The sequence below is a fragment of the Somniosus microcephalus genome, chromosome 2, assembly GCF_052327205.1.
Source record: "Somniosus microcephalus isolate GS21.2 chromosome 2, FLI_Smic_1.0, whole genome shotgun sequence".
NCBI classification, from domain to species: Eukaryota; Metazoa; Chordata; class Chondrichthyes; order Squaliformes; family Somniosidae; genus Somniosus; species Somniosus microcephalus.
This window is the reverse complement of record NC_140988.1, coordinates 270,891,602-270,918,759: the sequence shown is the minus strand read 5'-3', so window position 1 is coordinate 270,918,759 and position 27,158 is coordinate 270,891,602. Positions and strand designations below refer to the sequence as shown.

General features: G+C 44.4%; 1 protein-coding gene and 1 long non-coding RNA gene across 3 annotated transcripts in view; both read left to right on the top strand.

The window, feature by feature from the left end:
• The first annotated feature begins 32 nt into the window (after nucleotides 1-32).
• On the top strand, nucleotides 33-14,219 carry LOC147123385 (uncharacterized). Of its 2 annotated transcripts, XR_015074358.1 has the most exons (5): nucleotides 37-138; nucleotides 1,589-1,641; nucleotides 7,459-7,613; nucleotides 12,277-12,342; nucleotides 13,832-14,219. It is a non-coding gene; the product is annotated as an uncharacterized LOC147123385 (long non-coding RNA). The 2 variants fall into 2 exon arrangements; XR_015074357.1 differs by lacking the exon at nucleotides 1,589-1,641 and having other exon boundaries at nucleotides 33-138.
• Nucleotides 14,220-17,011: 2,792 nt separating this feature from the next.
• mtrex (Mtr4 exosome RNA helicase) overlaps nucleotides 17,012-27,158 on the top strand; it is a 233,156-nt gene continuing 223,009 nt past the window's right edge. The window contains exons 1-4 of the mRNA XM_085971986.1: nucleotides 17,012-17,140; nucleotides 21,254-21,394; nucleotides 23,223-23,289; nucleotides 25,991-26,053. Of these exons, the coding sequence (XP_085828112.1) occupies nucleotides 17,046-17,140; nucleotides 21,254-21,394; nucleotides 23,223-23,289; nucleotides 25,991-26,053 (366 nt within the window). The 5' untranslated portion in view covers nucleotides 17,012-17,045. The remainder of the gene's footprint in view (nucleotides 17,141-21,253; nucleotides 21,395-23,222; nucleotides 23,290-25,990; nucleotides 26,054-27,158) is intronic.

The following is a 27,158-nucleotide window of genomic DNA, read 5'->3' as shown; positions in this document are numbered from 1 at the left end:
ACAGGTCAATCGACAGGAAATGACGTTTCAAACGATGGACAAGGTACCCCGGAAGTGCCGGCGTAATTCGCCGATGTGTATTACATGCATAGTATTTACAGCACAGAAACAGGGCATTCGGCGCACAGGTCTACGCCGGTGATTATGCTTTCCATGAGTCTTCCACCACCTTCCTTTAAATCTTGATTAGACCACACTTGGATCTTGCCGTCCGGTGGAGGCGGAGGTCACCAATGGAGGGCTCTCTACGCCGGAGTCCTCCCTTTTTCTATTGGGGACTTGGCTTGGAGGGTGTTAAGGAGCAGTTCCGTGCAATAAGATTTTAAACAGGTTCACGGACTCCCAGGCCGCCTGCCTTTTCTGCGTCCATTTTCCATTTTCTGCGTCCATTTTCCATATATACGCTGAATGTGAGAGGTTGCGGCCCCTCTTTCACTATTTGAAGGGGCTGCTCCTTGATGTTTGGCTGCACTTCAGTCCCACGCTCCTGATCTTTGGTCACTCAGTACGGAGGGGAGTGGGCAGATTGGAGGATCTCCTCGTAGGACTGCTCCTGGACCTGGTGAAAATAGCCATTAACAGGTCCAGGCAGGAGGGGGTCGTTGGGCCCGATTGCCTGCCTTTCTTCCGCGGCTATGTTCGCGCCCGGGTGGCCCTGGAGATGGAGCACGCAGTGTCCACCGGCACACTTGAGGCCTTCCACAACCGGTGGGCGCTGCAGGGACTGGAGTGCATCATCACCCCGGCCAATTAAATTCTAATTTAATTTGTTAAGTTTTATTTAATGTTTTATTAATTTGATAAGATTGGAGTCTTAATGGCAAGAAACTGGAAAGTATTGTAGTACAAAGGGATTTGGGGGTCCTGGTGCACGAAACTCAAAAAGTTAGTATGCAGGTGCAGCAAGTGATCAAGAAGGCCAATGGAATGTTGGCTTTTATTGCTAGGGGGATAGAATATAAAAACAGGGAGGTATTGTTGCAGTTGTACAAGGTATTGGTGAGACCGCACCTGGAATACTGCATACAGTTTTGGTGTCCATACTTAAGAAAAGACATACTTGCTCTCGAGTCAGTACAAAGAAGGTTCACTCGGTTAATCCCGGGGATGAGGGGGTGGACATATGAGGAGAGGTTGAGTAGATTGGGACGCTACTCATTGGAGTTCAGAAGAATGAGAGGCGATCTTATTGAAACATATAAGATTGTGAAGGGGCTTGATCGGGTGGATGTGGTGAGGATGTTCCCAATGATGGGTGAAACTAGAACTAGGGGGCATAGTCTTAGAATAAGGGGCTGCTCTTTCAAAACTGAGATAAGGAGAAACTTCTTCACTCAGAGGGTGGTAGGTCTGTGGAATTTGCTGCCCCAGAAAGCTGTGGAAGCTACATCATTAAATAAATTTAAAACAGAAATAGACAGTTTCTTAGAAGTAAAGGGAATTAGGGATTACGGGGAGCGGGCAGGAAATTGGACATGAGTCTATGTTCGGAATGGTCATGGCCCTGTGGGTAATGGAGCGGGCCCAGGGGCCGTGTAGCCTGGTTCTGCTCCTACTTCTTGTGTTCTAATTATGTGTTAGATTTCAGGAGATGGTTCTATTCCTGTTCCTGGCTGGGGTGGAGATCACCTTTTACAGAAGGTAAGTACTGTAGAAAATATAGGGACAGTGATCTCCTGGACGAGTTTCGATCGCCTAGATGGGTCGGAGAGGAATTTCCCAGATTTTTTTCTCTCAAATTGGGTTTTTTATTTGGTTTTTCGCCTCTCCCAGGAGATCACATGGGTTTGGGAGGGATGTAGAGTGATAGTAGATTTGAGGTTAGGATCAGATCAGCCATGATCTTATTGAATGGTGGAGCAGGCGCGAGGGGCCGGTTGGCCTACTCCTGCTCCTATTTCTTATGTTCTTATGTACAGTCGATTTGTTCAATCACCCCTCCCCCCACCAGAAAGAGTAGACCACACTTGGAGTACTGCGTACAGTTCTGGTCCCCATATTATAGAAAGGATATAGAGGCACTGCAGAGAGTGCAGAGAAGATTTACAAGGATGATACCAGAAATGCAAGAGTATACATATCAGGAAAGGATGAACAGGCTGGGTATCTTATCTTGAAAAAAAGGCTGAGGGGTGACATAATAGAGGTCTTTAAAATTATGAAAAATTTTGATACAGTGGATACAGAGAGAATGTTTCCACTTGTGGGGGCGAGCATAACTAGAGGCCATCAATTTAAGATAGTCACCAAGAAATCCAATAGAGAGCTCAGAAGCAACTTATTTACCCAAAGAGTGGTGAGAATGTGGAACTCGCTACCACAGAGAGTGGTTGAAGTGAAAGGTATAGATGCATTTAAGGGGAGGCTAGACATGCATATGAGGGAAAAGGGTTATGCTGATATATTTAGATGAGGAAAGACGGGAGGAGGCTCGTGTGGAGCATAAACGCCGGCATGGACTGGTTGGGCCAAAGGGCCTGTTTCTGTGCCGTATATCCTATGTAATCCTATCAACATATCCTTCTATTCCTGTCTCCCTCATGTACTTATCTAACTTAAACAAGTGCATCTATGCTATTCATCTCAACTACTTAGATGAAAGGACCAAGTGCCATGTATCTAAGTTTGCTGACAATACAAAGCTAAGTAGGAAAGTAAGCTGTGAGGAGGACACAAAGAGCCTGCAAAGAGATATAAACACATTAAGTGAGTGGGCAATAAGGTGGCAGATGGAGTACAATGTGAGCTTATTCACCTTGGTAGGAAGAATAGGGGAACAATATTTTTTAAATGGTGAGAAACTGTTAAATGTTGGTGTTCAGAGAGATTTAGGTGTCCTCGTACAGCAAACACAGAAAGTTAGCATGTAGGTACAGCAAGCAATTAGGAAGGCAAATGGCATGTTGGCCTTTATTGCAAGAGGGTTGTAGTACAAGAGTAAGGAAATCTTAGTACAATTGTACTTTTCTTCTTAGGCAGTCCCTCGGAACCGAGGATGACTTGCTTCCGCACTAAAAATGAATTCTCAGGTGGCTGATGAGTCCAATGCAGGACCTACAGTCTCTGTCACAGGTGGGGCAGATGGTGGTTGAAGGGGCGGGTGGGTGGAGTGCTTGGGTTGACGTGCGCTCCTTCCGCTGTTTGCGTTTGGCTTCCGCTTGCTCCCAGCGAAGAGACTCATGTGTTCGGCGCCTTTCCGGATGCTTCTCCACTTTGTGCGTTCTTGGGCCAGGGCTTCCCAGGTGTCGGTGGAGATGTTGCATTTTTTCAAGGAGGCTTTGAGGGTGTGCTTGAAGCATTTCCTCTGCCCACCTGGGGCTCTCTTGTCGTGTCGGAGTTCCGAGTAGAGCGCTTGCTTTGGGAGTTGCATATCGGGCATGCAGACGAAGTGGCCCGTCCATCGGAGCTGATCGAGCATGGTCAAAGCTTCGATGCTGGGGATGTTGGCCTGAGCGAGAACACTGACGGTGCGCTTATCCTGCCAATGGATTTGCAAGATCTTGCGTTGGTGGTACCTCTCCAGTGCTTTGAAGTGCCTGCTGTACATGGTCCATGTCTCTGAAGCATACAGGAGGGCGGGTATCACTACTGCTCTGTAGACCATGAGCTTGGTGCTGGGTTTGAGGTCCTGGTCTTCAAACACACTCTTCCTCAGGCGACTGAAGGCTGCACTGACACACTGAAGGCGGTGTTGGACTTCGTCATTGACATCTGCCCTTGTTGACAGTAGGCTCCCGAGGTATGGAAAGTGGTCCACGTTGTCCAAGGCCTCGTCGTGGATTTTGATAATCGGGGAGCAGTACTGTGTGGCGGGAGCAGGTTTGTAGAGGACCTTTGTCTTACAGATGTTTAGTGTAAGGCCCATGCTCTCATATGCTTTGGTGAAGGTGTTGACGATGGTTTGGAGTTCGAGGTCAGAGTGTGCGCAGTCGTCTGCATACTGTAATTCGATGACAGGATGGGACGACCTTGGATCTGGACTGGAGTCGACGGTGGTTGAACAGTTTCCTGTTTGTTCTGTAGATTAGCTCCACTACAGCGGGGAACTTACTGAGGGTGAGATGGAGCATTGCAGCCAGGAAGATCAAGAAGAGCGTTGGTGCGATGACACAGCCTTACTTGACCCCAGTCCGTACGTGAATTGGGTCTGTGGTGGATCCGTTGGTCAGGATCATGGCTTGCATGTCGTCATGAAGCAGGCGGAGGATGGTGACAAACTTTTGAGGACAGCCGAATTTGAGGAGGACACTCCATAATCCCTCATGGTTGACAAGTGTCGAAGGCCTTTGTGAGGTCAAAGAAGGCCATGTACAGCGGTTGGTGCTGTTCCCTGCATTTCTCCATTGTGCCCCTTCGTGGGCGGAATCCACATTGCGACACTGGGAGAAGGCGATTCAGGAGGATGGCGTCTGAGATTATTTTTGAAATGTAGTCACTGTTCTAATGTAGGGAAACGCAGCAACCAATTTGCACACAGTAAAGTCCCACAAACAGCAATGAAATAAATGACCAGATCATCTGTTTTAGATGTTGGTTGAGGAATAAATGTTGGTGAGGATATGGGGAGAAATCCCCTGCTTTTCTTTGAAATAGTGCCATGGGACCCTTTACATCCACTTGAGAGGGAAGATGGGTCCTTGGTTTAATGTCTCATCCAAAAGACAGCACCTCCCACAGTGAAGTACTCCCTCAGTACTGTACTGAAGTACCAGATGAGAAGGTTATGGATATATTTATGATTTATTTGTGAATTATTTAATTTAATTATATTTGTGTTCATTTATCTGCTGCAAAAAATTGGTAGCGTTGGTGATTTGTGTGACTGAATCAATCTGAAATGACACTATAGGGAAGGTTTTGAGATCTCATTTAAGTGAAGTGAAATTTGAAAGACAAAGTAAGAAAAGAATGCAAAACAACTTATTTTCAATAACATAAACTCAGAACTTTGTTAAATTAAAAGCATTAGAGCAAATCTCAGAATACTGCAGTGCAGGTGCAGTACACCTTTTTATATCACAGTCACTTACTAAACCTTGGATGCTAAATTGCCAAACCATTCCCTTATATTTTATGTAATTTAATCTGTTTTAATCATAAATATGTTGCTCACTTATATTAAAACTCCTCAGCCAGTACTAATTATTTTCAACTCAAATTTCAAACCTTTGCCAATAGCTATCACAATTATTAAGAGATTTGAGGGAAATAAAACATAGAAGATAGGATAGGAGCAGGAGTAGGCCATTCAGCCCCTCGAGCCTGCTCCGCCATTCAATGAGATCATGGCTGATCATCCAAACTCATACCCTGTCCCTGCCTTCTCCCCATATCCCTTGATCCCTTTAGCCTTAAGAAATATATCTAACTCCTTCTTGAATATATTTAATGAATTGGCCTCAACTGCCTTCTGTGGTAGAGAATTCCACAGGTTCACCACTCTCTGGGTGAAGAAATTCCTCCTCATTTCTGTCCTAAATGGCTTGACCCTTATCCTTAGACTGTGACCCCTGGTTCTAGAATCCACGACCATCGGGAACATCCTTCCTGCATCTAGTCTGTCTGGTCCTGTTAGAATTTTATAAGTTTCAATGAGATCCCCTCTCATTCTTCTAAACTCCAGCGAGTATAAGCCCAATCGACCCAATCTCTCCTCAGACGTCATTCCTGCCATCCCAGGTATCAGTCTGGTGAATCTTCGCTGCACTCCCTCCATGGCAAGAACATCCTTCCTCAGATAAGGTGACCAAAACTGCACACAATACTCCAGGTGTGGTCTCACCAAGGCCCTGTACAACTGCAGCAAGACATCCTTGTTCCTGTACTCGAACCCTCTCGCAACGAAGGCCAACATACCATTTGCCTTCTTAACTGCCTGCTGCACCTGCATGCTTACCTTCAGCGACTGGTGCACAAGGACACCCAGGTCTCGTTGCACTTCCCCTTCTCCCAATCTATTACCGTTCAGATAATAATCTGCCTTCCTGTTTTTGCCACCAAAGTGGATAACCTAGCATTTATCCGCATTATACTGCATCTGCCATGCATGTGCCCAATCACCCAACCTGTCCAAATCATATTGGAGTTTCTCGGCATCCTCCTCACAGCACACATGCCCACCCAGCTTTGTGTCATCTGCAAACTTGGAGATATTACATCTAGTTCCCTCGTCTAGATCATCATTAATATATATTGTGAATAGCTGGGGTCCTAGGACCGATCCCTGCGGTACCCCACTAGTCACTGCCTGCCACTCGGAAAAAGACCCGTTTCTTCCAACTCTTTGCTTCCTGTCTGCCAACCAGTTCTCTATCCAAGTCAGTACCTTGCCCCCAATCCCATGTGCCTTAACTTTACAGGCTAATCTCATATGCGGGACCTTATCGAAAGCCTTCTGAAAGTCCAAATACACCACATCCACTGGTTCTCCCTTATCTATTCTACCAGTTACATCCTCAAAAAATTCCAGTAGATTAGTCAAGCACGATTTACCTTTTGTAAATCCATGTTGACTTTGTCCGATCCTGTCACTGTTCTCCAAGTGCTCTGCTATTACATCTTTTATAATGGATTCTAGCATTTTCCCCACTACCGATGTCAGGCTTACCGGTCTATAATTCCCCGTTTTCTCTCTACCACCTTTTTTGAACAGTGGGGTAACATTAGCTACCCTCCAATCCATAGGAACTGTTCCAGAGTCTATAGAATTTTGGAAGATGACCAACAATGCATCTACTATTTCTAGGGCCACTTCCTTATGTACCCTAGGATGTAGATTATCAGGCCCTGGGGATTTATCGGCATTCAATCCCATCAATTTCCCTAACACCATTTCCCTACAAATACTGATTTAAATCAGTTCCTCCCTCTCATTAGACCCTATGTTCCCTGACATCTCAATAGGAAGAGATTGGGAAAATCATGATTCTTCCCCACACATCAATTGCATGATTTATGTCTAAGAAATAGCTATTAGATTCATAGATGAAGTTTGACTCTTAGAACAGAAATTAAAATGCAGTCAGGAACAAATGGTTGAAGTGTCAGTAAGGCCAAATAACAAACACCAAAAGACAAGTGGAAATGATAAGAGGATCGTAAAATGCAAGAAAACACAGGATGATAATACTGTAGCTGGACAATAAGTCATAAAATGTCCTTAAAGAAACATAACAAAACATTCCTCAGAAAGATAAGAGAAAGGCCTCGTCAGCCATGCAGGAAGGAGCAGTGAGAAATGTCTTTCTGCACCACATTTGGATTAGAGATGATTGACACTAGATAGATCATAGCCCACCAAAATAACTATAAATATAGAGGGCTGAGAGGGGGGGATCAGACAGCGAGGGGCGAAGGCTTCTTCGAGGTGGAAATCAATGCTGGCTCAGGCCTAACACCTTGACTAAGTTTAGCCTCTGAGGTGGATCAATGCTGGCTTACGCCTAACTCCTCCAACAGCTCGGGGGACGAATCAACAGAAGTGACTGCTGTTACTGGCTGCAGAGACCCGCTGACCTGAGACCTCCACGCTGTCTCATCAGACATCTAACCAACCATCCATCCGGTTGTGGCATTCCGATTCGGGAGTCATAGATCGCTCTCTACTGTCACAGGTTGTATGTCTATTATACTCAGCTTAAACCATATGTAATATCTGATTATGCTTTAAAACTGTAGCTCTTTAATAAAAAGCCTTGCAACTCCCAAGACCCTTTGGGTAATCTGTGTGTGTGACCTGTGATGCTAAACTTACAATAGCTATCATTGGGGCCGATTTTAACTTATCCAAATTGGCATTAGCAAGCTGCTAGTGGCCTCAATGTAGTCGGTAGATTTTACTGCCCCGTTAATGCTAACAGTCCGACTGCTGCCATTTTTAAAGGGGCCTACCCCTGGGCTGTCAAAACGCTTGCCTGTTTCAGGTCCTGGTGCACGAAACTCAAAAGGTTAGTATGCAGGTGCAGCAAGTGATTAAGAAGGCCAATGGAATGTTGGCTTTCATTGCTAGGGGGATAGAATATAAAAATAGGGAGGTATTGCTTCAGTTGTACAAGGTATTGGTGAGACCGCACCTGGAATACTGCATACAGTTTTGGTGTCCATACTTAAGAAAAGACATACTTGCTCTCGAGTCAGTACAAAGAAGGTTCACTCGGTTAATCCCGGGGATGAGGGGATGGACATATGAGGAGAGGTTGAGTAGATTGGGACTCTACTCATTGGAGTTCAGAAGAATGAGAGGCGATCTTATTGAAACATATAAGATTGTGAAGGGGTTGGATCGGGTGGATGCGGGGAGGATGTTCCCGATGATGGGTGAAACTAGAACTAGGGGGCATAGTCTTAGAATAAGGGGCTGCTCTTTCAAAACTGAGATGAGGAGGAACTACTTCACTCAGAGGGTGGTAGGTCCATGGAATATGCTGCCCCAAAAAGCTGTAGAAGCTACATCATTACATAAATTTAAAACAGAAATAGACAGTTTCCTAGAAGTAAAGGTAATTAAGGGTTACGGGGAGCGGGCAGGAATTTGGACACGAGTCCAGGTTCGGATCGGACATGGCCCTGTGGGTAGCGGAGCGGGCCCAGGGGCCGTGTAGCCTGATCCTGCTGCTATTTCGTGTGTCTAATTCTGTTAGATTCAGGAGATGGTTCTGTGATAGTAGATTGGCGGTTAGGATCAGATCAGCCATGATCTTATTGAATGGCGGAGCAGGATCGAGGGGCCGATTGGCCTACTCCTGCTCCTATTTCTTATGTTCTTATAGGCTGTCTTATGAACTACAATAGGATCCCAATTGTCACTTTTGGAGTCAATTGTGCCATGCACGTTCCGATCAGTTTTACTGCTGGTACAGGAGAAGAAGCCCCAAAAATGTATGTTTTAAATTATTTTTGTGGCAAGAATGCTTCTCTGGACAACACAAAAATATTCTGGACTGCTGCCACCCTCCCCTGCCCACCAATTTGCTGGACAGAAATGGTTGGGATTGCTGCACCAACTGCAGCCAACAGTGGTGGCATTACTGCTTCAGGAGTCCCTTGTAAACCATCTCCTGAAGTGTTTCTTTTGTTCCTCTTGTACCTTTACTGTTGCCGCATTTATGTTACAGCACTGCATCCGAAGCGGTACTAGAATTAGTTCTCTAATATATAGGAGGTATGACATAGCTTGTGAAATAATGAAAAGGCATTTTTTTCAGTTTCTTCATGGAGCAAGAAATAGATGGTGGAAATACTCAGCGGGTCAGGCAGCATCTGTGGAGAGAGAAACAGTTAATGTTTCAGGTTGATGACCTTTCATCAGATTTCCAACATCCGCAGTATTTTGCTTTTGAAGAAATAGATGGTATTGGAATTCAGTACATTAGTTAAATGGCTGTACAGTAGCTTTATCTACCACATAGACCTTCATTATACACAATATTTGGGAACTGCATCACTCAAGGAACACTTCATCATTACTTACCTCCATCTCTGCAAACTAGAAATCACATAAACATCCAGTCTCAGAATTGAACTTCAGAGAGACTACTAAAGAGATGTCTGTATCACAAATTGGGGAATTTGTGTTGACTTTTTTTTTATTAAAAAGAACACCACCAGCAACATTCAGCAGACTTTTTTTAACACTTGCAAGATGATCAAACCTTCCATCCTGAATTCACATAATTAATTAACTCTTGAAGGTAACAAATAGCCCTCAACAGAGTTTAATTTTGTACATGATCACAATGTTATGTGCCTGGAGGTTTCTTTATAGGCGCTTGTCAACAGTCAGAGATATGGGAGTAAATTATCAGCTTCACTGCAAGGGCTGCATTCTGGTGGAATGTTATAGAACCTGTCTGATTTTAGTTCCTTTTATTGCAATGCAATAGAAAGTGGTTGGCGATCCACTCTACCAGATTACCACCCATGCAGCGAAGATGGATATTTACCCCATGATTTGCATAACAGGCCAGAGTTACAGGACTGCAGAATATTTGGAGAGTTGTAGGGTTGGAGGAGGTTACAGAGCTAGGGAGGGGCAAGGCCATGGATGGATTTGAACACGATAATGAGAACTTTAAATCCAGGCATTGGTGGACTGGGAGCCAATGTAGGTCAGTGAGCACAGGGGTAATGGGTAAAGGGGACTTGGCGTGAGTTAGGATACAGGCAGCAGAGTTTTGGATGAGCTCAAGTTTACGGAGGGTGGAAGATGGGAGGCTGGCCAGGACAGCAATGGAATAGTCAAGTCTAGAGATAACAAAAGCATGGCTGAGGGTTTCAGCAGCAGATGTGCTGAGGCAGCGAAGAGACAGGCAAAATTATGGATGTGCAAGTAGGCGTTCTTTGTGATGGAGAGGATATGGGGTTGGGAGCTCAGTTCATGGAAAAATAGGATGCCGAGGTTGCAGACAGGCTGGTATGGCCTTTGGCAGTGGTCAGGGAGAGGGATAAGGTTGGTGGCGAGAGAATGGAGTTCGTGGTGGGGCCGAAGACAATATTTTCAGTCTTCCCAATGTTTAATTGGTGGAGATTGCAGCTCATCCAGGACTGCATGTTGGACAAGCAGGCTGACAACACAGAGGCAGTGGAGGGGTTGAGAGAGCTGGTGATAAGATAGAGCTGTGTTGTTGGCTAGAATGTGCAACCTGATGTTATGTCTTTGGATAATGTCACCACTCAGTGTGGTAGATCTTGACTTTGTGCGATAGTGTAAAACGGGTGAACATACGAACATAAGAAATAGGAGCAGGAGCAGGCCAATCGGCCCCTCAAGCCTGCTCCGCCATTTAATGAGATCATGGCTGATCCGATTTTGGCCTCAATTCCACTTTCCTGCCCGCTCCCCATAACCCTTGACTCCCCTGTCTATCTCCGCCTTGAATATATTCAATGACTCAGCTTCCACAGCTCTCTGGGGTAAAGAATTCCAAAGAGTCACGACCATCTGAGAGAAGAAATTCCTCCTCATCTCCGTCTTAAATGGGCGACCCATTATTCTGAGACTATGCCCCCTCGTTCTAGATTCCCTGATGAGGGGAAACATCCTCTCAGCATCTACCTTGTCCAAACTCCTCAGAATCTTATATGTTTCAATAAGATCGCCTCTCATTCTTCTAAACTCCAATGAGTATAGGCCCAACCTGCTCAACCTTTCCTCATAAGACAACCCTTCCATCCCAGGAATCAACCTAGTGAACCTTCTCTGAACAGCCTCCAATGCAAGTATATCCCTCCTTAAATAAGGGGACCAAAACTGTACGCAGTACTCTAGGTGTGGTCTCACCAGCGGCCTATACAGTTGTAGCAAGACTTCCCTACTTTTATACTCTATCCCCCTTGAAATAAAGGCCAACATTCCATTTGTCTTCCTAATTACTTGCTGCACCTGCATGTTAACTTTTTGTGTTTCATGTACGAGGACACCCAAATCCCTCTGTACTACTGCATTCTGTAGTCTTTCACAATTTAAATAATATTCTTCTTTTCTATTCTTCCTACCAATGTGGATAACTTCACATTTTCCCACATTATACTCCATCTGCCAAATTCTTGCCCACTCATTTAACCTATCAATATCCCTTTGCAGACTCTTTACGTCCTCCTCACAACTTGTTTTCCCACCTATCTTTGTATCTTCTGCAAATTTGGCTACAATACACCCGCTTCCTTCATCCAAGTCATTAATATAGATTGTAAATAGTTGAGGCTCCAGCACTGATTGAAGAGCTCGCAAAGTCTCTGAAGAATGGACTCAGTCGGGAATATTTTTTGGACTTCGTGGGATTTTTCTGAGGGTATTTTCCCTGTTATGGGATCGCCCTGTGCAGATACGTGAAAGACTGGTTTGTTAAAACTCCAGAGAACGCATGGCAGTTGGCTGTGACAAAAGAACTGTCAGTCATCCAGAATGTATGGGTTCGCCCGACAGTCCTGGAAAAAGGAAGGGTACCATTGAACTTCATTAGAAAGGCCACTCTAATATGCAAAAGCACTTCTCACCTCCATCTCAGAAGAGAAGCAGAACAATGAACCCAGTGGCCTCAGCCAGCCGAAAGGGAGCCAGTTTTTTTCCCAACACAAAGACCGAAAGATATGTCCCAGACTTGGGGCCATTAATCGAATAGTGATGGGTCCGAGGATGACTCATCACTGATTAAGCACCGGAGTGCTTAGAAACAATAGGATTTTAAAGATTGGCAGTAAAAGATAGGGGCAGCCAGACTACTATAAAAATAAATTCTTTCCCACCATTCTCTCTCTCTCGCTCCCTGCTCCAACAAGATCGAACTAACAAGAAGTACCAGAGAAGCCGACGAGTGGAGCGATCGAAACCGACCACGTGTGGGGGTAAGCATAGTCTCTCAGAAGTGAAGCTTTTGGGCTATTCCAAGGGTGGGATCTTCGTTTGGTTCAGCCAGGCGAAGGTGTTTATGCAACTGGGTAATTCGTTGGTAGGGGTGGAATTAGAGTCCACCATAGCAACAAGGGAATTACTGCTTGTTGTAGTCCCCAGTTTTGTACTGTATGTATGTTGATTGTAATCTGGATTTTATTCTCCACAGGGACAGTGATTTCGTTTTGTAGTGCATGTTTTAGCCAGTGTATGTTAGACCAAATAAATATAAGTTTGATTTTTCACCAAAGCATTCCTGTCCGTGACTTATTTCATTTACACTCTGAATAATAATTCCCGGGTATAGAACTTTCGTAAGGCGGGGGCAATTCGAACCGTCCGTCTAGCAATTGGGCTAGGATCAAAAACTGCTTACACTGATCCCTGTGGCACCCTACTAGTTACAGATTGCCATCCTGAAAATGACCCATTTATCCTGACTCTCTGTTTTCTGTTAGCCAATCCTCTATCCAACCTAATATCTTACCCCCAACACCATGAGCTCTTATCTTATGCAGTAACCTTTTATGTGGCACCTTGTCGAATGCCTTTTGGAAATCCAAATACACTGCTACTTCTTCCTTAATAATGGATTCGAGCATTTTGCCAATGACAGATGTTAGGCTAACTGGCCTATAGTTTCCTTTTTTCTGTCTCCCTCCTTTTTTGAATAAGGGTGTTACATTTGCAGTTTTCCAATCTGCAGGGACTTTTCCAGAGTCAAGGGAATTTTGGAAGATTACAACCAATGCATCCACTATCTCTGTAGCCACTTCTTTTAAGATCCTAGAATGCAGGCCATCAGGTCCAGGGGACTTGTCAGCCTTTAGACTCATAAGTTTGCCTAGCACTTTTTCTCCAGTGATAGCGAATCGGCAGCCCGTTTTACATCTCTCCCGATTTCTATTTCCATTCAATGTAAAAAAAAAAAAAAAAAATTGGGAGTGGTGTATAATGGGCTGCCGATTCACTATCACCCATTTTACACGATCACACAATGTCAAAATCTACCCCAGTTTATTACTATTGAATCTGCTTTCACCACCCTTTCAGGCAGTGCATTCCAGATCATAACAGCTCACTGCGTAAAAGTCTCTTCATCTCCTGAAGTAAGATATTAAAAATTGGATATAACAGGGCCAGACAACCAGAATTCAATTGCAGCATCAGTGTACAAGGTGGAGATAATGAGTTAATTCATGCTCTGAGTTGAACAATAGAGGTCTGTAATTGCATGAACCCAACTAAGTTTTAAACATGATTAAGGGACTTTCAAATGCTGAGAGATTAAAACTGCAAGAACAACTCCTGGAAAGATTGAGAGAGTACGTTCGGTCAAGCGGGCCGACACCCATGCACTTAAGAGTCTGTTAATTGTAATTCACAACAGGGTTCCATTCTTCAAAGTAAACTGAGGTTAACTAAAGTGTTTTTGCTTTGCAGAAATGACCCAAAGGGAGACAGAAAGTCTGCGGTTTGCCCGCTTTAAAAAGAACTGATATCTTAAGAAAACATCTAACAAACAGAACCATCTGACCACGGGCAAATGGATGGTTGTAAAGTAATTAAGATGAGGCCCATGGTCGCAAGAGGTGACGGGACCAACTGATAACGAAGTGTGGGAATTGGGGGCGGCAAGAAGATAACTGTCACGGTTTTATAATTACAATTTAGCTATAACTCTGTATATGCTAATAAGCTTATCCCCGCCTCTAGGGCAGGGCCTTAATTTTTGTATAACTGTGTGGACTTTGAGAGGCTTGTTGGAGTTGGATTCAGACGTGATCAGAAAGGCTCTCCCCTAGGCCTGAGTAAACCGTTTTGACTTCAATTAGTTGGTCTGTCTTTCTTTCAACAAGCCAGTGACATCAACCTTGTATATCACTTGGTCCGCACTTTGGGGGCTTACATCATCTGCTTCTTTTGCCAATTATCTTAAATCTGTGTCTTCTGCTACCAACCCTCTTGCTAATAGAAACAGTTTCTCCTTATTTACTAATGAGGAAACTTGACATTTGGGAACACAACTGCTGGGCGGCATTACTTGGAGGTTGGGTATGAACAAATGTTTATATATCCAGAGTTCAGCACCCATCTTGATTTGATACATAGAGGCAAGCAATTGCTGCCAAAGTCTGTGCCTGCATGTGTGTCAATGATTTGATCAGGAGTTAGCTAGCTCAAACATTTTATGGTAAACGTAAAGGTGACACAGCTAGCGATGAATGATTAGAACTGAGTTGGTCATCTGTGGTGGACTTGGTAATCCAGTACCTTAGCTGAGCAGGTCTACAGCACTCAAGGGCTCTGTTGATGATTGACTAACCAGCCAGCTTGACTCATTGATGGAACCTAGAGATGTAGGGGCAGATTTTCAGCTTTACTGCCTGGGCAGTAATCTGGTGGAGTGGATCACCCGCCCTTTATAGAATCTGCCCAATTTTCATTCCACGAAATGAATGTTATTGTTAATATAGACCTGTCACGAGGGTCTGGGTTTCTTCCAGCAGAGCTCTGAAAGCCAATACCTAATGGGTCGGATCGTTCCAAGTTCTTACAGGGCCTGACAGGGTAGATGCTGGGAGGATGTTTCCCCTGGCTGGTGAGTCTAGAACCAGAGGTCACAGTCTCAGAATAAGGGGTTGGCCATTTAGGACTGAGATGAGGAGCAACTTCTTCACTCAGAGGGTGGTGAATCTTTGGAATTCTCTACCCCAGAGGGCCATGGAGGCTCAGGAGCTCGATAGATTTTTGAATATTAAGGATATCAAGGGATATGGGGATAGTGCAGGAAAGTGGAGTTGAGGTAGAAGATCAGCCATGATCTTATTGAATGACGGAGCAGGCTCGAGGGGCCAAATGGCCTACTCCTGCTCCTATTTCTTATGTTCCAACTGATCAAGCAGCGGCTTCTTATTGTGCTGGTAAATTATACAAATTTAGTTGGTTGGACGCCAACAATAACCATTCGTACACTTGGGAAGGTACATAAGTGTCAGCTCAGTTGGAAGCACTCTCGCCTCTGAGTCAGAAGGTTGTGGGCCCAATTTCCACTCCAGAGATTTGAGCACAAAAATCTGGGCTGACACTCCAGTGCAGTGCTGAGGGAGTGCTGCACTGTCGGAGGTGCCATTTTTCAGATGAGACGTTAAACCGAGGCCCCATCTGCCCCCTCAGGTGGACGGAAATGATCCCATGGCACTATTTCGACCAAGAGCAGGGGAGTTATCCCCGGTGTCCTGGCTAATATTTATCCCTCAACCAGCATCACTTAAACATATTGGCCCAGAAATTCGGGTCGGGGGCTTCCTGTGGGTGCAAGCCTCCGACCTGCACTTAGCTAGCGCGCCGGCTGTTGTGCTGTGGGCCCGCGTGGTATTCCAATCCTGGGCCTCCTCCAGCTGCCAGCGTGCAGTGCTTGCGTATCCCAAGGGCACAGTTAGTTCGATGCATCCCCTGGGATCATGTGGGCCATGGAGAGTCAATGGTAGCAGGGAATGCTTCATAAGTTTGACAGGAAGAGCTGTCAAACCTATATAAGCCCCAAAACATCACAAACTTCAAATAATTTTTTTTTTTAAACATCACATTTTTAAAATAACTATAAATTACATGAAATAACTATTTTAAACTAATTTAAATTTTTGAAAAAATGAATTACATTTTCTAACAGGGCTAAAAATAAACTTACCTTTCTTTAAAGTATTTAAAAATAATAAACCTGTGGAAAAAATGTTTTAATTTTAATTAATTCATTACTTATCTTGTTAAAAGTAGGCCTTGCGCCTGCTTTTTAAAAGTGTAACTGCTGGAGACTTACCCTCCCGGAGAAACCTGCAAAAAAAACCTAAGTTCCATGCGCACACGTTGCCTCTCCAGCGCACGCATTCCACCTGTCAACCCCTTCTTTCAGGGGAACGGAAGTGCCGGTTTCCCGTGCATGCACGAAACCAGCACTTTCGTTGGGCCTACGTGTGAGTACCCAGCGTGTACTCATGCGTTGGGACCCGAATTTCAGGGCCATTATCTGGTCATCACTTTGCTGTTTGTGGGAGCTTGCTGTGTGTAAATTGGGTGTCACGTTTCCTACATTACAACAGTGACTCCACTTCAAAAAGTACTTCTTTGGCTGAGGTTGTGAAGGATGATATATAAATGCAAGTCTTTTTATTGGCCTTGGCTATGCCAACTTGCAAAAAATTCTTTGGACTTTGACCGCAAGTGGAGAGTATGCACTTTATATCAGGTAAATGGAAACCTGTGTGGATTTCTCAACAGTTTGGTTTGGAGAGTGTTGAAACGTGGTGATGAGACTCTGCACACATCAGCTACTCAGTGACCAAAAAAACACCAGGAGCGTTGTTTGGGGTCGGCAAGATAAGCACAGACTGCAAACTAATTTAAACTGTTGAATAAAGCTGACAACAAACCACAGAATTACATTAAATATGTATAATTCCCAGTGAATGACACTTTGTAGATCTGAGAGGAAGTCAGTAAATTTGTCACTAAAGTGATGTGCACTCCGCATTTTGACGCACATCAGTTTGACTGCGCCGGAAGTCGAAATGCGTAGTTTGCTTTCGCTCGTTTTGACTCTTTCTGGCCACCGTAGAGTGCATATGTGACGCAAAGCATTGTGGTGCACCGGGCAAAGATGGCGGATGCGTTCGGTGATGATCTATTCAGCGTGTTCGAGGAAGAATCGTCGAAAAAGACCAAAGGAGGGGATAGTGGCGGTGGGAAACCGGGGTAAGAAAGACTGGTCGCTCGTGTAAATGTTAAAACAAACGCACAGATGAAAGTCTAGCCGTGGGCCAGACTAACGCCGGCGGCGGGCTGTGAGCTCGCGGGTGGCCGGCGCGTGTCGCTCTCGGCTGCCAACCTGGGAATTGTGTTGCTGAATGATGAGGGTGACGATCTTACGGTGGGATCAGGGCTTCTGGTTGGATGTGAGGAAAAAGACTTGCATTTATATAGCGCCTTTCACGACCTCCGGATGTCCCAAAGCGCTTTACTGCCAATGACGTACTTTGTTGGAGTGTAGTCACTGTTGTAATGTGGGAAACGCAACAGCCAGTTTACCACAGCAAGCTCCCACAAACAGCAGTGAGATAATGATCAGATGATCTCTTTTAGTGATGTTGATTGACAGGTAAATATTGGCCAGGACACCGGAGAACTCCCCTGCTGCTCTTAGAATTAGTGCCACGGTATCTTTTACGTCCACCTGAGAGAGCAGACAGGGCCTCTGCTTAACGTCTCATCTGAAAGGCTGCACCTCTGACAATGCAGCACTCCCTCAGTACTGTACTGTTAGCCTAGATTTTGTGCTCAAGTCTTTGGAGTGGGATGTGAACCCGCAACCTTCTCAGGCGAGAGTGCTGCTACCCACTGAGCCACAGCTGACACCTGAGGTTCATCGCATTTGCACAGAAATAAACTGACAGAGTTATCGTAATGCAGACGGTAGCTGTACTTATGTGATCAAAGCCACGGCTGACCAACTTTACCAACCTCCACGCTTGTGCACTTTTCTAGAAGCAACAACCCTGATTATGTTTTACTCCTTTCCTTAGCCCACAGTCAGCAAAACAAATTGTAATGCCCCGACTGCCACATGATTCACGCGAGTTAACTTAGACCAAAACAATGATGCTTCATGAGCATTTTTTTCTCTGTATTGCTTTAGCACCGTTTCATGTGATGTATTTGCCTCATTGACCCATCGGGAGTGCTGCCAGCAACGTAGAATTACCAATGTATTGCACTAAGCAACATAGCAACTTAGATTTATACAGCACCTTTTAATGTGGAAATAGTCCTAAGGTGGTTCACAGAAGCATGAGGAAAATAATAAATTGGGCCAAAGTAGAGATTCAGAGAGGTGCCCAAAAGGGCAATGGAGAGGCCACAAGGTTTATGGAGGGAAATCCAGAGTGGAACCGACTATGTAGGGATGGAAAGAGAAGTAATTGCTAAAAATAATCTGGTTACAATTGGATAGTTAAGAGTGTAACCAAGTGAGGATAGTCCCACGGAGCTGGACAACAGAGGAGAGATGTTGGAGGATGATGGAATGGTCAAATATGTCGAAGGCTGCAGAGCGGTTGATGAGGACGAGGAGAGATAATGCACAGGGAATGTCTTTTTTGTGAGATGAGTTAGGACTGTTGTGTTTTAGGCGAGGTGGAAACCTGATGGGAGAAATTCAAACAGCGTTTTGGAAGAGATGGACGCAAATCTGGGAGGATATATTCAAGGATCTTGGAGAGAAAACGCAGGGTGGAGATGGTGCACTGGTCTGCAATAATAGTGGTGTCGAGGGGAGATTTCTTTTTGACAGGTGTGGTGATGGCGGTTTTGAAAGGGGAAATGTAAGTGCCCGAGGAGAGGGAACTTTTTGTAACTGTTTATAATGGGGGCCATGAAGTGAAGTTGTGTTGTCAGCTGTTGAGTTGGAATAGAGTTAAGGAAGCAGAAGGTGTAACTCCAAGATAAGTTTGGAGATGGCATGCGGAGGGATGGTGGAAAAACTAAAGGAGGGAGTTCAGATCTGAGGAGAGCTGGGGAAGTTTGACTTTGTTGGAAAGGAGAGAATCAACAAGCAACTGAATGGTTGGTTGGTCTTTATCATTCCCACAACTCTATGTTTGAATTTCTCCAGTCAGGTTTCCATCATGCCACAGCACTGAATTGACCTCAATCAAAGTCACTTTACATTCCCTGTGACAGTGATCGTGGGGCATTTTCCCTCCTCGTCATCCTTGACCTCTTTACACCCTTTAACACGGTTGACCACTCCTCCTCCTTCAATGCCTGTACTCCGTTTCCCAGCTCTGTGGGACTGTCTTCGGTTGTTTCCTCCCTTAAATGTCCATTTGTAGCCAGTGCATCTTCAGCAATGGCTTCTCTCCCACCCCACACCATTTGCTCTGGAGTCCCCCAAGGATCTGTCCTTGTCCCACTTCTCTTCTTCATCTACATGCTGCCCCTTGGTGATATCACGCAGCAGCCAGGCACAATCACACATGCGAGATCCGTTGGGCTTCTGCCTCCATTGAATGAATGTCTGACGTTCTGTGTGGCCAGTGGTCCCAGTAGTCCACAAATGTGTTGGAACAGGCCCTGTTAGCATTACCCTGACACTTCTTTCAAGCACGTCACCCCCAGCGAAAAATTGTTGTAATCGAGTTTGTCTCTCTATCAGTAACAGTGATCCTAGAATATCTGTATGTACAGGAAACTTTCGTTTAACCGGAGGTTAAAAGTCCGGAAAGCTCTTATCTACCGGCAAAATTCAGGAGCTGTTTTCTATAAGTTTTTTTTACTTCTCGTTGCTTTTTTTTCCCCCAGTCAGGCTCTGCAAGGTCTGTAGCTAAGCAACAGCTTCAGCTGGAGACGCTTGCAGCTGCAGCCGACTGTTTTGAAGCTGTTGCTAAGCAACAGGGTTTGTTGATTCACACGGAGCTGAAAATCTCCGTATGTTTCAGCATTAGGCTGGTTTATACGGCAGTTTTGATCTAACGGCGCCAGCTCGCTCCCGTCAGTGCCGGATACCAGAAAGTTTCCTGTAATGGTTCTGGTGCATGCTGCAGGCCCGGTGACCAATTTGGGCCCGAAAACAGGCCAAAACAAATTTCTCCCTCGCTTTTATCAATAGCATGTGCAGGCACTCCAGTGCCCTACACTGTGCACACAATATACATTAAATTATACAGTGGCAAAGAGGTGTTTCAGCTATGAATTAAAAATAACAAAAGAGCAGAGATTTTATTTTATTTTAATGAATTATTTTGAACTTGTGAAGTTAAATACATACACCTGCGGCATTACTTTTCATTCTAAGTGGCTGCAGCGAGAAAACTGGCGTAAATCTACGAAATTTGTGATTGCCAGTGACTTGATGGGGTGGAGCGATGATTATGTCAATTTTGCACAGTTTCGGCAAGGGTATTGGAGTAGCGCAAAGTCCCTGGAAATTACGACGCAGCGTGAATAATGGCATCGTTCACTTGTGCATCACTTCTTCGGACTTTTATGACATAAAACAAACCTGATGCCCGAGATGCACCATTTGAACAGCGCAAATCTCCAGGAAATTCTGGGCCATTGTTTGGCTCTTGCCTGGCTGGAACATCGACTGTCCTGATTTAGAGGGAGCTCTTTGCATTGTTGGATACATATATGTGCAGAGCTGCTTCCCAAAGGTTAGAAATTTAAATTTTTAAGGAGCAGGGAAGGGCACATATCTGCTTGTGACATGCAATTTAAACATCAGGTAGGTTTCCAAAATGTCAAGGGCACCCGTTGAACACTGCGCAAACCAGGTTTGATGCTGTATTGAGGAATTCGATACGGTGTGGAACCTAACTGGTGTGAGACTACCCTGCCCAATGAGCCACTCTGCTTCAGTGTCAAGTCAGGCCCTATTGCCTGATTTAGATTGTCAGTTTAGCGTTGGTAAAAAGTGATAATTGCTTCTTGTGTTTGCCTTCTACTGACAGAACTTGCACAGTACCATCTGATGTATTGAGGGATAGTTAGGTTTAACTGGGAAGCTGCTCTTCTGTACATTTTTATTTTGTGTTAAAATGGAAGATGTATTTTGAATGTTCTGCTACGAGGAATATTTTTTATGGGACAAGTGAAAAGTATCATGATTTTTCTTGTGTCCAGAGATTAATGGAATTTCATTACATAAATTGTCATTTAGTAACATTCAGAATGGTTTGCAGGCTTATATAGATCAAGAAAATTTTACTACAACTCTTTTTAAGATCTGTATTGCTTACTTGAAGACTGCCAAGATTAAAATAAACTATTTAAAAAATGTTGGTGACATTTTTAATTTGTATTCTGTAGGAAGACCCCTGCTGGAGCTGCTCGAGGAGCTAATGCAGTTTCCTCAGTGAAGAACAAGCATGAAGTAGAGACTGATAATCCGGATGATGTATTGTTTGGAAAAAAGCCCAAACTTGAAGCCATTTCCACAGAGGAAATTAAGTAAGATTTAAAAAAAAATAAAAACATTAACATGTCTGAAACATAGCTTTTTTTTTTATTCGTTCCTGGGATGTGGGCGTCACTGGCAAGGTCAGCATTTATTGCCCATCCCTAGTTGCCCTTGAGAAGGTGGTGGTGAGCCACTGCCTTGAACCGCTGCAGTCCGTGTGGTGATGGTACTCCCACAGTGTTGTTAGGGAGGGAGTTCCAGGATTTTGACCCAGTGACGATGAAGGAACGGCGATATATTTCCAAGTCAGGATGGTGTGTAACTTGGAGCTGATGGTGTTCCCATGCGCTTGCTGACTTTGTCCTTCTAGTTGGTAGAGGTCGTGGGTTTGGGAGGCGCTGCCGAAGAAGCTTTGGCGAGTTGCTGCAGTGCATCTTGTAGATGGTACACACTGCAGCCACGGTACGCCGGTGGGGGAGGGAGTGAATGTTTATGGTGGTAAATGGGGTTTCAATCAAGTGGGCTACTTTGTCCTGGATGGTGTCGCGCTTCTTGAGTGTTGTTGGAGCTGCACTCATCCAGGCAAGTGGAGAGTATACCATCACGCCCCTGACTTGTGCCTTGTAGATGGTGGAAAGGCTTTGGGGAGTCAGGAGGTGAGACACTTGCCGCAAAATACTCAGCCTCTGACCTGCTCTTGTTGCCACATTATTTATGTGGCTGGTCCAGTGATGTTGATGGTTGGGGGATTCGGCGATGGTAATGCTGTTGAATGTCAAGGGGCGGTGGTTAGACTCTCTCTTGTTGGCGATAGTCATTGCCTGACACTTATCAGCTCAAGCCTGAATGTTGTCCAGGTCTTGCTGCGTGCTGGCGTGGATTGCTTCATTATGTGGATAGTTGCAAATGCAACTGAACACTGTGCAGTCATCAGCAAACACGCCCACTTCTGACCTTATGATGGAGGGAAGGTCAGTGATGAAGCAGCTTGAGATAGTTGGGCTTAGGACACTGCCCCGAGGAACTCCTGCAGCGATGTCTTGGGGCCGAGATGATTGACATCCAACATCCATCTTCCTTTGTGCTAGGTATGACTCCAGCCAGTGGAGAGTTCCCCCTGATTCCCATTGACTTCAGTTTTACTAGGGTTCCTTGATGCCACACTCAGCCAAATGCTGCCTTGATGTCAAGGGCAGTCACTCTCACCTCACCATGGGAATTCAGCTCTTTTGTCTATGTTTGGACCAAGGCTGTAATGAGTTCTGGAGCCGATTGGTCCTGGCGGAACCCAAACTGAGCATCAGTGAGCAGGTTATTGATGAGTAAGTGCTGCTTGATAGCACTGTCAGTGACACCTTCCATCACTTTGCTGATGATTGAGAGTAAACTGATGGGACGGTAATTGGCTGGATTGGATTTGATCTGCTTTTTGTGGACAGGATATACCTGGGCAGTTTTCCACATTGTTAGGTAGATGCCAGTGTTGTAACTGTACTGGAACACTTTGGCTAGAGGCGCAAGTTTTCAGCATGACAGCTGGGATGTTGTCGGGGCCCAAAGCCTTTGCTGTATCCAGCGTATGCGTAGAAGAGTCGAGTCTCTGTGCACAATGGGACGAATTCAGTCAGGGCCAGAAAGTCTGTTTTGACAAGGGTCCCTCGTGAGCAGAGCTCGGAAACGTTGGTCGTCCGCTCCAAAATCTTATGGTTGGGAACTATGAAACTACAGACGCTGTTATAAATCTACATATCTAATGGCTTATTCTTTAAGTTGTTTCGATTGACTCACCATTAGCGCATTGGTGTGGATTTTAATGTTAGGGGACATTTAATTGTAACATTTAGGTACAGCATACCTATTCACTTTTTGGTAACTTAGTCTTGCAGACTTGATGCCCAAGGTGAAAGTGGAGCAAGTTGACACAGTAGAGGGATGTAACCATGAGGTAAGTGACTTAAAATAATTGTTTTTTTCCTTGTTCTCAACTTTCGCTATTGATGATGAATGAGTATCATAAAACAATCATGGTAAATGTAAAATACTTGTGCATTGCATGTGTGGTCATCTGTATACACCTTATTAAAATACCAATTGCGAAGTTACATACTATGCACAGACTACTTTTTGTTTCCCCATCCCATTCTTAATGCCAAGCACCATTTCTTGACTGAGAGACAATTGATGCGCTCCCAATACTCTAATCACCCTTCAGTCGATCACTGGGAGAAGTTGAATTACGTTCCTTCCCTCACTTTCCACCCTAATCAAAAATACAATATAAAGCAGCAGTATATTGCAGACATTGTTAGATACTTAAACATGGATAGGTAACAAGATTAGTGCATTGAGCTTGTTTTGGACTTGCATTGAGCTACAGGGTTATATGGCGTAAACTAAAACTTCGCACAACCTGTGAAATTTCCAAATGCCCTTTGCATGTAAAGGTTTGAAATTTTTACACCAGTTTGTTAGAGCTTGTCTTTCTGTATTTGTTAATGATACATCTGCAGAAAACATAATGCTGATATGGTAGTGTGCTGTTAGCTTAAGGAACCAACTGGTATGGTGTTGACAATCAGTAACAACAATATCGCACCTTTAACATAGAAAAATGTCCTGCTCACTTCATAGAGGCATAATCAGACAAAAATGAATGCCAAGCCAAATAAGGAACTATTAGGAAGGGTGACTAAAAGCTTGGTCTTTTAAGGAGTGTTTTTAAAAGAGAATAGAGAGGCGGAGGGGTTCTGGGAGGGAATTTGAGAGTGTAGTGGCTAGGTATATGCAAGTACTGCTGCCACTGTTGGGGTAAAGGAGCCAAGAGGCCACAGACAAGAATGGATAGATTGGGGAGGTCTTTGGCTGGAGGAGGTTACCGAAATAGGGAGTGGCAAGGATGTGAATTTTAAATTTGAGGTGTTGGGAGACCATGAGCCATTATTGGCACCTTTAATGCAGAGAGACACTTGTTCTTTATGTGAAGAAAACAGTGTCATTTTTCATGGTACTGCTACCTTTCTGGGGCTGCTGCTCTCAGCTTCACAGTGTCAAGGCAGCACTGCACCAGTTCTCTGACACATCTGCGAAGAGGTGTACAGTTCAATCCAGCACGATGTGAGCGAGTATACCTTGGTGAGAAACTCGGGATGGGGCTTGGGGGACAGTAAGAATGAGGATATCTAAGGAGAGACAAGGTGGAGCAAAATGAGGTGCTCAAAGGAGGAGAAGGTGCCAGAGGAGTCGGACCACACTGCCACCACGACAATTTGGGAGGGCAGATGAAAGAAAAAACAATTTTTTTTGCATTTATATAGTGCCATTCAAGATCTCGGGACGTCCCAAAGTGCTTTACAGCCAATGAAGTACTTTTGTAATGTAGGAAATGTGGTAGCCAATTTGCGCACAGCAAGCTCCTACAAACAGCAATGTGATAATGACCAGATAATCTGTTTCTTTGTTATGTTGGTTTGAGGGATAAATATTGGCCAGGACACCGGGGATAACTCCATTGCTCATCTTCGAAATAGTGCCATGGGATCTCATACGCCCACCTAAGAGAGCAGACGGGGCCTCAGTTTGACATCTCATCTGAAAGACGGCACCTCTGACAGTACTGCACTGTATTGGAGTGTCAGCCTAGATTTTTGTGCTTCAGTCTCTGGAGTGGGACTTGAACCCACAACCTTCTGACTCAGAAGCGAGAGTACTACCCACTGAGCCACAGCTGTGACCTGTAATGGTGGAACGTATAGCCAGGCAGGGTAGCTTCAGAAAGGAAAGGTGTTGTTAACTGTGAGCAAAGTTTCTATCAAAGCCATGGTGTCAGTGCAAACATCCGCAATGAGGTTGTGTTTCCCTTGGGGAAAATAGAGAGCTGAGGAGGCATGAATGCTTGACCATGAGCCAACAGAGGTTGATTTAGGTGTTCAGCGGAGGTGAGTAGTGGTCTTGATGCTAGTAGTGCACACCAGGGGATCCAGTGTATGAGCAGAGAAGCAAAGTGCAGTGGAGGTAAAACCCAAGGACCGAGAGCATTGGAGCCAGGGGACGGTGAAATGTAAATTCATGGGATTTGTGTAGATTAGGGTACAGCAGTTGAAGTTTGAAGAGCCAGTCCAGCGAATGGTGACTGAGGAGTTCTGAAAGATAAGTGGAGTCAGTAGGCGCAGGAAGCAACAAAACAAAGGTCATTCAGCAATGGAGTAGGATGGAAATCAGCAGGAACAGTAGAGTGAAAATTTCCATGAGCACAAAATTAAGGACACGAGCAATCAATGATCTTTGGCATTTGAGAACTATACATTTCTGATGACTTAATCGTAGAAAGAATATTGTTGCTTTGAAGAAAGCTATGTGTTAAAATATTACTCCTTCATAAACGTTGAACATATATAAAATACATTTCTATTACTGTACTTGTTTCTTAGGTCCTGGTGAATTTAGTAATATACCACTGGATCAAACAAGATGGGCAGACTTTTTCATGCTGTGTCACTTAATTTTTTGTCATTTTCATTTGGTTTTTAGATTTTTTAGTCGTGTGCACTGATTCTATTGTTTCCTAAATGTGAACTTTGAATTGGGCTTTGATAATTCAATTTGGAATTATGGCCAATTTATGTAAAACTTTCTTTGCCTAATTTCAGGTGGCTATTCCAATGTGCGATGAATATCAGCAGCTAAAACCCCGTGTCGGAAAAGCAGCAAAGGTACAGTCCTCTTGCACTTTCGGCATGATTAAGTGTTTGTTAATCTTCTATTCTACTAATAGAGATGAGGATTTGCTGCTGTGTGTGAATACCATCATGTCACCTCAGTAAGCTGTTTTCACATTGATGCAGCAAGGATTTAGCTTTTGGTAAAATTCTTCACCTGTACCATCAATGCATTAACTCAGCCTGCAGGACTGGTTCTGTTTCTGGCATGTAAAAATCCTGTCAAAGTTGGACTTGTTGCTCCTGTCAGATGATTGGGTCAAACTTTAAAGCTCTGTTTTGAATGGACTTAACGGAAACCAGTTTAATCAAAATTTTGGGTTTAATTTTGTGTTCTCTGCTCTCAAACTCGCTGAAAAACTTGGCCCTTTTGGGAGTTATTGGAGCGACACTCAAAGACAGAACCTTGTTTTCATTTTAACAGTATAATCAACCACGGTTGCAGTTATGAAAAGGGAATAATGTCATGTACCAGACAGGAAGACATAATTATAGCATAATTAAAAACGCTGAATGGTCTTGGCATTCTAATGGTATTGCATCTGTGGAAGGCACGGTGAGCATATCGTTTCACCATTTAACTTTGTGGCTCGTCAAATCTACTTGACTCGGAAGTCCTTTACGTCAAGTCTAACTGCAGTACTTAACATTGGCCACAGAATGGTGGTATAACAGTACATTTCCTGGAGCACAACAGACATTTTGCTGAAAGTGAGGTGAAAGTACTCACCCTGAGCCCCACAGAAATCCATGTTTCTTAACCCCCGCCCGCCACCCACAATTGGCAATCACATTTCTCTACACTACAACAGTGACTACACTTCAGAAGTGCACTTTGAGACATTCTGGGGACAGGAAAGGCAGTATATAAATGCAGGTTGGTTCTCGATTTTAAAAAACTTAACTCCATGTGAACTTCCAGTCTGCTTCACTTGTCTTCCTATTATCATGTTTTTGTCACCCTTTTTGCATCAACATTTTCTCATTATAAATTCCTGTTTTAATGGAATTTGCCTGTGTAAACTGGTCACAATCTGGTAGCTGTGGAGGAAGTTTTTTCCCCCTGATTCTCTCAACTTTTGGATCTTCTGAAAGTGAT